This window comes from Chamaea fasciata, unplaced genomic scaffold (genome assembly GCF_029207755.1).
Source record: "Chamaea fasciata isolate MVZ Bird 193981 ecotype frontalis unplaced genomic scaffold, bChaFas1.0.hap1 SCAF_16, whole genome shotgun sequence".
NCBI classification, from domain to species: domain Eukaryota; kingdom Metazoa; phylum Chordata; class Aves; order Passeriformes; family Sylviidae; genus Chamaea; species Chamaea fasciata.
Window position 1 is genome coordinate 14857853 of NW_027094101.1, and position 12116 is coordinate 14869968.

Below are 12116 nucleotides of genomic sequence, written 5' to 3' on the forward strand. Positions count from 1 at the left end.
GGGACACGGGTGATGTGGGAGGGGGATCCGGGCCAGCAGGCATGGGAACAGCAGCTCCTGAGGCAGAGGAACTTCCCCCAGCAGCTCCTGAGGCAGAGGAGCTGCTCCCAGCAGCTCATGGGCTCGTGCTGAGGGCGGCCCAGTCGGGGGCTGTGTACGTGTCCGCGCTCACGTGCGCTCGGCTGCTGCGTTTCTCTGGCAGCTCAGCCAGCGTTCCCTGCTGCCACGGCGTTCCCTGCTGCCACAAGTGTGGCAGGGACCCCTTCACCACCCTCTCCTGCTTCTCTTGCAGGCCAACGTGGTCTGTGTGGTATATGATGTCACCAAGGAGGCCACCATTGACAAGGTAATGGGTTCCCACCATGGCCCTGCTCTGGCAGTAGGGCCAGTGGGGGTTCCCAGCACTGGGGGTTCTGTGCTGCCCTGTGGTGGGAGCATGTTCTGGTGGCCCCCAGCTCTGTGGGATTGTGGGTTGGAGACTCCTCTGCAAGCAGAAGCTGAGCCCTGCCCAAGGTTGCTCCCTCACAACAAGACAACAGACTTGTTGCATCCTGGTGCTGGCATCCAGCATCCCTGGGCTTGCTCTGCCTGCTGGTGTGAGGGAATGCCGGGGAGCAGATGGCTGCAGGGCCCTGTTCCTGCCTGCCTGTCTGGGAGCTGCCTCTCCCTCCCCAGGCTGTGCTGACAAGCCCTTTCCCTCTGCTCACCTTCCAGATTCGCACAAAGTGGATCCCCATGGTGAACGGGGGACTTGACAAGGGATCCAGGTACCGTGTGGGGTGTGATCTGTGGGTGCAGAATTGGGGGATTCTAGGGGCTGTGGGGTACCCACCACCCTCATGTCCTTCTTAGGGTACTGAGAGCAAACCAGCTTTGGGGTTTTATCCAGGCCAGGCTGAATGGGGCGTGGGCCCATGCTTTAATGGGGGTGTCCCTGCCCTTGGCAGTGGTGGGATGAGATGAACTTTAAGATCTCTCCCAACCAAAACCATTCCAGGAGTGTGGTTTGTGGCCAGACCACTTAGAGCAGAAGCACATGGGGGCTTTTCTCCACCAGAGTTCCAGTTGAGGCAGGGGGTCACTGGGGAGGGATCCTTCTCCCCCTTGATCAGACAGGGAGAGGAGGCTGCCAGGGGGTCTGGGAGCGCAGAAGCTTCGGTCTGTGTGTGGATCTCTTGGGCAGAAGGCTGCTGTGCTGGATTAAAGGCTCCTGAGCATATTGTTGCTGGGTGAAAGCATAAGCAGGGTCAGGCAGTCTGTTTCTCCAGATGGATGCTCCCGGCTGTGGGAGGCAGGAAAGCTGCTCTGGACCTTGCAGAGGAGAGTTGGGGCCTCCCTGACCTGCCCATGGGAGCACCAATGGCTGGGACAGTGCTGGGACCAAGAGAGAAGTGGCCTCACTTGTGCTCTGTGTCTTTCCTAGAATCCCCATTATTTTAGTGGGAAACAAGTCTGACCTGCAGGTGGGCAGCTCCATGGAGGTCATCCTGCCCATCATGAACCAATTCTCGGAGATTGAGACCTGTGTGGAGGTGAGGGAGCTGGAGGGGGTGTGCAGAGCCTCCCTGGGGGGTTGGAATGCTGGTCTGGTGGGAGTCAGGGAGCCTGTGTGCCCCTGGAGAGCTGCCCTGGTGATGTTGCTCTGCACAAGTCCCTGTATCCAGGAGTTGGGAGCCTGTCCTTCGGGCTTTGTGTCCTTTACCCCTTGCAAGGAGCAGCTTTCTGTGTCTGCCCTCTGTGGCTCTCTAGTTGAAGCTGCACACCAGCCCTGTTGGTTCTGGGGCTGTGGAATGGGCACAGCAAAGCCAGAGCAAAACCCAGGAGATTGTCCCCTCTGATTATTTCTCCTGGTGGACAAATGCTGCTCTGGGCTTTGAGGCACAGCTAGTCTGGATCAGGGAGATGGTGTCATCCTCCTCCTGCCCTTTTCATCAGGGTTGTCTCTTCCTCTGAACCCCCAGTGCTCTGCCAAGAACCTCAAGAACATCTCTGAACTCTTCTACTACGCCCAGAAAGCTGTGCTGCACCCCACTGCCCCGCTCTACGACCCAGAGGAGAAGCAGGTGGGCTCCTGGAAGAGTCTCCTTCCCATCACACTGCTCTGGGCTGGAGTTTTTGGAATGGAAGTGGAGGGTTTGGGCTGGCACAGACAGGCCAAGGGAACAGTGCCCATCTCCTGTGCCCAGTACAGCCAGCTGGGCAGACAGACACCTGCAAGGACTTGGGTGTGTTGGGGAAGAAGCCCTCATGCTCCAGGCTGTGTGTTGGTTGTGGAGGGAAGGGTCTGGAAGAAAAATTCCCCATGGATTGTCTTCTCTGACTTTAGATTGGATATTAGGAAAAATTTCTTCATGGTAAGGGTGGTCAGGCACTGGCACAGGCAGAGTGGTGGAATCACCATTCCTGGAAGGATTTGAAAGCTCTGTGGATGTGGCGCTTGGGGACAAGGGCTATTGGTGGCCTTGGCAGTGCTGGGGGAACAGCTCCAGATCTTGGAGCGGTTTTCCAACCTTAGGGGTTCCCTGATTCCCACCTCCAGTGGTACAGTGGTACTGGCCTAAAAGTGCAGGAGGGGAGCCCACTGTGTGTGGGGCTGCAGGAGGATGGGCCAGGCTGTGTCTGGTGCCCTGTGATTGTCACCATGGTTGGTCCTTGCAGCTCAAACCCACCTGTGCTCGAGCACTGACCCGGATCTTCAACCTCTCGGACCAGGACAACAACCAGATCCTCAGTGATGATGAGCTCAACTACTTCCAGGTAGGGTGGCTGCAGAGCTGAGGAGTTCCCCAGTGCCTGGGATTCCCTTTCCAGCAGGGAAGCTGCCCCTCTCCTGACACAGCCGTCCCGTTCCTCTTTGGTGTTTCTGTGGCATAGCTAAAGCACTGCAGGGTGCATCTCTGAGTATGTGCGTTTCCATCTTCCTAAGCTTGGGCTGAATTTGCTCTGCCATGGGAAAACTAGGAGGCTCTGGAGATGTTGAGAGTCCTGAATTTCTGGCATGCTGAAGAACAGGGGTTTGGTCAAGGCCTAAGCAGAAATCCATGTGCTGGGTGGACTTTTCCTCCTTGAAACCCCATTCCTTGCCAGGGGAAAGGGAACCTGGTGAGACAGGGTCATGCTCTCTGAATGCTTTGCTGACAATGACCTTCTTTCTCCTGGGAGGCAGAAGTCTTGTTTCGGAAACCCCTTGGCTCCCCAGGCCCTGGAGGATGTGAAGATGGTTGTGTGGAAGAACACGACGGATGGGGTGCAGGACAACGGCCTCACCTTGAATGGTAACAGCCCGAGGGCTCCCTGCTCCTTCCCAGGGTATGAGGGCACCCACCTCCTTCAGCTCATCCCAGGGGCCCTGTCCTTGGCCTGAGCCTCCTGGCTCTCATTCCGAGCCTAATTAGTTCCCCTGGTTAAAACAAGTCTGCTGTGGCTGCTAGATCTCTGTCCCAGCAGTCTGTTTTCACAGGGAGAGCATGGCTGAGGAGTGGATCCCTGAGCCTGAACTGACTCCACTGTGGCTGAGCCCCCTGATCTCTCCTGCAGGCTTCCTCTTCCTCAATACCCTCTTCATCCAGAGGGGCCGGCACGAGACCACCTGGACCATCCTGCGCCGCTTCGGCTACGACGACGAGCTGGAGCTGACAGATGACTACCTGCACCCACAGTGCGTGTCCAGGGCTGGGCAGGGGGTCACATTCCCGTGGTGCATGGCTCAGCATCCCCAGCACCTTGGCTGGATCCTTCCTGCACCCCAGGAGCTGCTGTGGGCCCTTAGGTCAGGGTGAGGTTCACAGTCCTCGCCCACCCCTCGGGCAGCAGCTGACACGTGGGGTTGGGGACAAATAGAGCAGGCCTTGGAGCTGCTGATTTAGGCAGACAGGAAGGTGGGGAGTGAAATCCCAGGCTTGCCTTGGCATCAGCAAGGGGTTCTTGGAGGCTGCTCTGTCCCTGGCTGAGCGAGGCAGAACGGCTCTGTCGGGAGCAGTGAGCTGTCAGCACAGCCCTCGCGGCTGATTGTGCAGCTGCTGTCTCTTCTCTGCTCCCTGCCACTCTGGAGATGGGGAGCTGGCAGGAATGGAAGGCTTTGGCTTGGGAGCTGCCTCCTCCTCTTCCCGGAGAGCAGGCTTCGGGGAGGTGACAGGGACATGCTGGTGGATGGCACCCTAAGGCACTGCTGTGCCCTGCTGTAGCCCTGGGCATGAGGCAGAGCGAGGGCACACCATATCCTGGACTGCTTAAGAATGTGCCAAGGAAAGGCCACTGTGCGTCCTCAGGGATTCTCCCCAAAATAAGGGGGGTGTGTCAGGGAATAGCCAGGCCTGGAGACAACAGCTGACCTTGAGCAGGGAGGGAATGAGGAGCTGTGTCCTCTGGGTCAGATGTGCTCACACACTGCTCGTTGTTCAGGGCTTGAGGAGGCTCATTTGGGTGTCTGCACTGGAGAATAAGATACAAAAGATAAAAGGAAGGTTTAGGTTGGGTAGTAGGAAAAATTTCTTCACTGAAAGGGTGGTCAGGCACTGGCACAGCTGCGCAGGGTGGAGTCCCCCCATCCCTGGAGGGATTTCAGCCCATGTAGATGTGGCACTTGGGGACATGCGTCACTGGTGGCCTTGATGGTGTTGGAACAGTTGGACTCGATCATAGAGGGGTTTTCCAACCTAAATCATTCCATGATTTTCCCCTCAGGTTCCGCGTGCCCCCCGGCTGCTCCACGGAGCTCAACCACTTGGGATACCAGTTCCTGCAGAGGCTCTTTGAGAAGCATGACAAGGTGGGCAGCAGTGCAGGGGCTGCAGGGGAGGGAGTGCTCTGCTGGGCCTGCACACCTGAGCACAGGTGCTCCCCTAACCACACCTCTGTGCCAGGGAGCCCACAGAGCACTGGGGAAGGGCTCTCCTCTGCCACAGCATTCCCTCTTTGGAGGCTTTGGGAGCAGGAAGTGGCCGCAGTGAGCTGTAGGTAGGCTGATGGCCTATCAGGGTGTGGGGTTGTGGTTTTTACTCTTGACCAAAGGGCAGTTTGGAGTTTGAGGGGCTGGGTCTGAGCTGGCATCAAGCTGGCATGGTCTTTGTAGTGCCTGGCTGCAGTGGGAGGGAGGGAGGCAGGGAAGCGGGCACAGCTGCTGGCCAGCAGCCATGGACCAAACATCAGCATCTGCCAGCCTGGTGGAGGGCTGCCAGGGTGGAGAGAGGGAGAGAAAGCAACACGTTTGTGCCAAACTCCGGCTCTTGGAGAGTGGGAGAAGGGGATGTGTTGGATCTGCATGCACCTGCTCGGACTGGCTATTTAGATGTTGATGTGCATCTGGGGTACGGCAGCTCTGACAACGGGGAGTGCCTCAGGAATGGCAGCAGAGAGTGGACACACATCCCTGTGTGTCCAGGTCAGCTCTGTGGCCATGGGAAATGGCAGAACTGGATGGATACATGTCCCTGGGTGCCCTGGTGCCAGCAGGTCCCCTTCAGGCACAGCAGCCTGAGTGCTGCGTTGGCCTGTGGAAGGCCGGGCTGGACTGATGCAGGTTTCTGTGGGACAGCTGGCTCCAGGAATGCCAGGAACAGCAGCAGCTCAGGGCTGTGGGGTGGGTGTGGACAGGTCCTGCCTGGTTGCAGCTGCAATCCCAAAGGATGTTTGCTGTTGTGTAGTGCTGGCAGTCCCTGAGGCACAGGCTCTGTGAGCTCTCCCAGCCCTGGCCTCACTGCGATCGATCGATTCCTGCCATTGACAGCATCCCTGTGACGTTCCACAGCAGGGATGTGGCTGCTGTGCCGGGGCCCCTCTGGGCAGAGGCTGGTCCTGCCTCCCCGGGTGACTTCCCTGTGTTTTGGCAGGACCAGGACGGAGCCCTGTCGCACACAGAGCTGCAGAACTTCTTCAGCGTGTTTCCCTGCGTGCCCTGGGGCCCCGAGCTCTACAACACGGTATGCACCACTGATAAAGGCCTGCTTTCCCTGCATGGATTCCTCTGCCAGTGGACGTAAGCTCAGTCCCTCTCCCTGGCCCTTGGTCACATCTCTCAGCCCTTGCTGACCCTCCTGGCGTGCTCTGTCTCTCCAGGCTTGTGGCTTACCTGGACGTACGGCACTGCCTGGAGTGCCTGGGCTACCTGGGCTACCCCATCCTCTCAGAGCAGGACTCCCAGACCCAAGCCCTCACAGGTACAGCCATGCCCTCCCCTTCTGCCACAACTCGGCTCCCTCCTGGCTCTCACCACCCTCTCTCCTGCCAGTGACACGGGAGAAGAGGATTGACCTGGAGAAAGGGCAGACCCAGAGGAATGTCTTCCTGTGCAAGGTGCTGGGAGCACGGGGCGCAGGCAAGTCCGCCTTCCTGCAGGCCTTCCTCGGCAGGAGCCTGGCGGTGAGTGGCTGCTCCCTGCCCGGCCACACTCCCAGGGCGGAGCAGGAGGCACAGCTGGGAGTCCTGGAGTGATCTGTCCCGTGGTGGCACCTCCCTGCCTGTGGCCAGGCCCCCCGTGTGGTGCCCTCCCTGCCCATGCTTCACACCCCCTCTGTGCTGGTGGCTTTGGTGTCCTTAATCCTGGCTAAGGCAGTGAGCCTGCTCCCTCTGCTTTTCCCGAGGGGCTGTGCCTTTCCCCAGTCTGACCACAGCAATGCTGACTTTGCCTGCCTGTTAGGAACAGCCCCACATCTCATGCCAGGCCCTGGCTGCCCTTCAGGTGGCTGTCAGGCCAGGGGGGCTTGAGGCAGTGTGAAGCACTGTCCCTCACCCAGCGCTGCTCATGTCTCCTCTGCCTGAGACGGTGTTTTCCTTGCTGACAGGCCCAGAGGGAGAACCCAGGACAGCCATCCCTCTACACCATCAATACAGTGCAGGTCAATGGCCAGGAGAAGTACCTCATTGTGAGTCTTGGAGAGCAGGGAATTGCGCCGTGTGTGGCTCTTGGCAGGGCTGGGCTGTGTCCCCATGTGCTGGCGCGTGGGGCCGGGCTGTGGCTGTGCCGGCACAGTCCATGTGCTGGTGTGAGACACAGCTGAGCCCCTGGGACACTGCTGTGACACAGCCCTTGTCCCCTCTGCCCCAGCTCTATGAGGTCAGTGCCGACACCACGTTCACGAAGCCGTCGGACGCAGCCTGCGACGTCGCCTGCTTCATCTACAATCTGAGCGACCCCAAATCCTTCAGCTACTGTGCCAGCATCTATAAGGTAGCTGGCAGGGACCCTGGGGGATTTTACAGGGGTCCTGTTGGACTTCACCAGGGGCATGGGGCCCATCAGCCTTCATGGCAGCCGTGTCTCTCCCAGGGATTGGTCCTTAACCCCTCACTGGGGTTTCTCTGTCTCTGCAGCAACACTACCTGGACAGCCAGATCCCCTGTGTCTTCGTGGCCTCCAAGACAGACCTGCCAGAAGCCAGCCAGCAGCCAGGGCTCTTCCCAGCTGAGTTCTGCTACAAGCATTGCCTCCCTCCACCCTTCCTCTTCTCCTGCCACAGCCAGGGACCACCCAGCACTGCTGTCTACACCAAACTGGCCACTGCTGCCACCTTCCCGTTAGTATCCTTCCCATGGAGGGGCTCTGCTGGGAGCACAGCCTGGGGAGGGGGCTGTGTCCCAGCCCTGCCTCTGCCACATTGCTTTTGCTTTGGTTTCTCTGCTGCTTTTAGTGTCATCAAGTGGTTTTGGTGTCATCTAGGGCATGCAGTGTCAGGGCAAGGGGGGATGGCCTTAAGCTGAAGGAGGACAGGATTAGATGGGATATTGGGAAGGAATTGTTCCCTGGGAGGGTGGGGAGGCCCTGGCACAGGGTGCCCAGAGCAGCTGTGGCTGCCCCTGGATCCCTGGGAGTGTCCAAGGCCAGGCTGGATAGGGCTTGGAGCAGCCTGGGGCAGTGGAAGGTGTCCCTGTCCATGGCATGGGGTGGAATGAGATGAGCTGTAAGGTTCCTGTCCAATCAAACCGTTCCAGGGTTCTGTAATTCTGTGATCTGCTTACACAAATAATTGAAACAGAAAAGCCACTTCTTCCTCTAATTGCGGAGGGGGGAGGTTTTCTTCTGCCTTTGTGTATGTCTCTGGCAGATTTAGTAGATAGATCCTGCCACAGGAGTGTTTATTTTTGAAGCCTAAGATAAAAAATGCTGAAGAGGAGTAGCCAGCTTAGTTTGCCAAGGCCCACGGGGGGGGTGGCAGCTATTTTCTCCTGATGAGATGGATCAGGCTGAAAAAGAGGTCAGTGAAGCGAGACCTCTGTCACACAGCCCCCCTTTGGGAGGAACTGCACCCCAGAGGGGCTGGGAATGGGGTTGGACAGCAGCAGGCTGGTCACGGGAGGTGAAGGGGGCTGTGGGAAGGGAGGAGGATCCCTGTGAGTGGAATCTCTCCGCTCCAGGGCTGGGAAGGGTGAGCATAGCTCCAGGGGCTGAGCCCTGGCGGGGAGAACGTGTGGGAGCGTTGGAAGGCAGGATGGGATTACTAGTGAGTAGTTTTCCCTCCAGCTTCTTTTCAATAAACAACTTTATTTTTAGAGCTGACGCTTTTTTTTTTTTTCCCCTCCCCTCTGCAGTATTAAAATTTAAATATTCTTAATATATCTTAGGGTTTGTGGTATAAATAAATAACAGCGTAATGGAGGGCCGGGGATTGGCTGTGCTCCCCCGATGTAGTGGGGAATGAATTATGGATGGAGGGAGAGAGAGGAGAGGAGCACGTTAGTGCAGGACAGCACGTGTTTGGGAGGGGAATGTGTATGCTGGGGCAGCACCGGGCCCTGTCCCTCGCTGCCCTTTGGTCCCTGTCACCAGTGTCCCCGTGATGGCATCTTGGCTCTCTGCGTACTGGGAGCTGGAAAGGCAGCTTGACCTAGAAAGGCAGATACCTATCTAATTATTTAGGTGTTGGAGAGCTGTTTCCAGGGCAGGGGAGGGGACAGCCACATCCATCCCACAGCCCTCCCTTGGCTTGATGGTGATGCCGGGTGACGAGTGCTCCGCTTGCAGGGACGGGGAATCTCCCAGATTCTCACTGGGCTGTTCCCTCCAGTGCCGGCCTCACCCCCTGGCACTCCCCAGCCTCCCTGTGAGGGCTGGGAGCACCGGCACAGCCACCCTCACCGGCCTTTCCTGTGTTTCCTTGCAGGCACCTGAATGCCGTGGAGCTGGGAGCCGCCTCCTTCTGGCTGCGAGTGGCGCTGGGGGCGGCGGTGACGGCGCTCGTGGGCTTCACCCTCTACCGGCTGCTGGCCAAGAACAAATGAGAGCCACTCTCCACCCCGTGCCCCCCGTGACGCCAGCTCCCCGTCCCCAGTGAGGGGCCCCACCTCAAGCTGGCCCCTGGTAGGAAATCCTCCTTTGCCCCCAGCCTGGATTGCAGGACCAGTGAAGCCAGACCTCGCAGCACCAGCAGGATCCATCCCTGACACAGGGCAGGCAGCTCTGCCAGGTGGGCTCTGCCCCACCAGCAGCTGGAGGATCACCCTCATCTTCTATTCTGTTCAGTTTTTTTAACGCTTGTTTTTAAGCTCAAACATGAGTGTTTCAGTGTCTGTTGGACTGGGCACATCCCCTCCCCAGAGGGCTGTGCTGGTGCCCTCAATTCTGGAGGGCGCAACGCTCCCGGAGCCTCTGGGAGCTCCAACAGCAGCTGAGCTGTCAAATGAGCTCATGGCTGCAGCTCCCTGGGGCACATCTCCATCTCCTGTCCCGGTTTCCCTCAGCCAGCACTAGGAAAGGCAGCTGGGGAGGGAGGGCCAGGCACTGACACCCCCTGCCCCGGTGTTTGGGGTCAGGCCTGGCCCCTCTCTGGGACACAGTGGCTGTTGTCCTGGGCTGAGAGGGGACTGGGACAGCCAGGGGCTCCTGAGCTCCTTTCTGTTGTTCCTACACAAAGATCTTGTGGGTCCTGCAGCGAGCCAGGCTCCAGGTCCATCCGCCCTCCTTTCCTGTGTGGCCAGTCCCATCCCCACCCCTGGCCACCAGTATTCATGGCCACCAGTGTTTGCAGGGCTCTGGGAGCCCTGGTAAGGACTGGGAGGGCGTTGGATGCCCACTGTGTGCCCAGTCTTTCCCTGGCAGTGCCATCACTGAGCTGGTGCCACACTGTGCCCTAGGTCCTGTGTCCTGCTGTCCTCTCTGTGGGGCTCTGGGCATTCCATCTCCTGGCACCACTGGAAGCTCCTTCCTGTCCTGTCTCCTGTCCCCTGCCCACACCTGAGCTGGTTTTAGCTGCCAGGACTGAGTTCAGCAGCCATTGGGGCCAAAGCCCTACAGTGTCCCTGTCTGCAGGTCCCAAAGAGCAAGGCCAGCACCCATCCCTGGGTTCCTGTCCTCCCAGGCAGGGCTTGGATCAGCCCCTGGCTGTGCCACCAGCCTGGCCTTCCCCAGCACGCTCAGGGTCAGTCTCTGCAGGCAGCTGTGGGAGCTGCTCCTAGATAGCGCCCAGAGCTGCTTTTTCTGTGTTTTGTCTATTTAAATGTTCTATCGTGGCCTGGAGCCAGCAAGGGGGTGGGGAAATCGCTGGGCAGCCCCAGGGTGGTGTCCCCATCCTGCTGTCCCCAGCGCTGGCCAGCCGGGGATCCCTGCTCTGCTGGAGCTGCTCTGCCAGTCGGGAACCCACTCGCTGCTGGCCTCCGGTCCCCGGCACTGCCAGGGCCACGTCCTTTGTGTTTCGTGTCCCTCTCTGTGCCCACCGTGCGTGGCTCTGCCAGCCAGGCCCGTGCCTGGTGTTTCCCTGCTCCATATCTGCTGGAGCTGTAACGTTTTAGGTTTGTTCTCTACAGCAAAATAAATTTTTACACACCTTGGCGCTTGCACCCCATGTCCTGTGTCACCTGGGGAACAGGACCCTGCCGGGGCTGCATGAATCCTGGGGCCTCTGTGGGCTGCAAGGGGAGCAGGGCCCCCCGGGGACCTGGGCTGCCCCGTTTGAGAGCAGTTAGAGGGATTTAGGGCAGGAGCAGAGCCTGGTGTGGTGGGACAAGGCCTGGGACTGGCCAGGACTCCTTGGTGCTTGGGGACACGGATCCTTGTGCAACAAGTGCCAGCCAGAGCGGAGAGACAGGGAAGGAGGTGATGGATCCCCTGGTTCTCTGCCTGGGATCCATGGGAAGCCAGAAGCTTTGGCTGCCCTGGGAACTGTGGATCTCTGTGCCCATCCTTGTGTGGGGTTTCAGGCTCCCCACTTCCCTGCAGACACTTTCCCCTGCACCTGCAGCTCCCAGGGCTGTGCCACCTCCCCTCCCTGCTCCTGTTTTCCCATGGCAGCTTTTCCCTCAGCTATTTCTGTCTCTGCAGCCTCAGCCACGGGCGCTGGGCACAGGGAATGTGGGCGCAGCCGGAGAAAAGGATTCTCCAGAGCCTCTGCACTGACACTGGATGGGGTCGGGCTGCTCCCACATGGGAGAGGATCCCTCTGGGCTGTGGGGTGGGAGAGGAGACCCTTCCCACACGGCCAGCCAGGGGCCAGGGTGGTGAGGGACACAGCTGGTGCTGCCGTGCCGGGCAGAGGAGGCGATTCCAAAGCAGACGGGACACGCGGTGCTCCCTGGTGACTCCAAACCAGGCTGGATCCCACGGGAGCTGGGCCCACGTGCCCTGGTGTGTATTAATAGCAATGGTGTGCAGGGCCATGGATGCTGTGCTGGGACAGACACGGGCGTGGGGCAGGGGACAGCCGTGGCAGGGCCATGGGACCCCAGCCATGGCCACGCACAGTCCCCAGGGAAGGAGCCTGCTGGGGCTGGGAAGCCCAGAGCTCTCTGAGCACCCACAGTGGGGCTGAGCTGTGGCTCTGGAAAGTGAGGATGGTACCACGGATGGGTCCTGGGGACATCCCTGCCCTGCCTGGAGATCCAGGGGAGCCTGGCCTGGCCTGGGTGTCGCTGAGCCCTGCCAGTTCCAGGGACCCAGTGCCAGGCTGTCCCGTGAGCACCGTGCTGGGCCAGGACACAGCAGTGGAGGCTCTGTGGCCCCTGTGCCGTGGGGGATGTACCCAGACTGTGCTGGCCTGCAGGTGCAGGGTTAGGATGGAGGGAATGTTTGCTGTCACCTGTGCCAGATTCAGCAGGTACCTGGTCCAGGCATGCTGATGTCCATTTTGGGATGCCGGTGTCCATTCTGGGATGCAGGTACTGTATCAGGATATGGATTTCTCTAGTAGGGT

The 12116-nt window shown here is 59.3% G+C and overlaps 1 protein-coding gene across 1 annotated transcript in view; it reads left to right on the forward strand.

The window, feature by feature from the left end:
• WDR90 (WD repeat domain 90) overlaps positions 1-10758 on the forward strand; it is a 44916-nt gene extending 34158 nt beyond the window's left edge. The window contains 15 exon segments of the mRNA XM_066197762.1: positions 293-346; positions 715-767; positions 1424-1532; positions 1962-2063; positions 2659-2757; positions 3167-3275; positions 3538-3658; positions 4684-4768; positions 5829-5974; positions 6055-6155; positions 6227-6357; positions 6780-6860; positions 7043-7165; positions 7309-7511; positions 9096-10758. Of these exon segments, the coding sequence (XP_066053859.1) occupies positions 293-346; positions 715-767; positions 1424-1532; positions 1962-2063; positions 2659-2757; positions 3167-3275; positions 3538-3658; positions 4684-4768; positions 5829-5974; positions 6055-6155; positions 6227-6357; positions 6780-6860; positions 7043-7165; positions 7309-7511; positions 9096-9213 (1635 nt within the window). The 3' untranslated portion in view covers positions 9214-10758.
• Positions 10759-12116: the final 1358 nt, after the last annotated feature.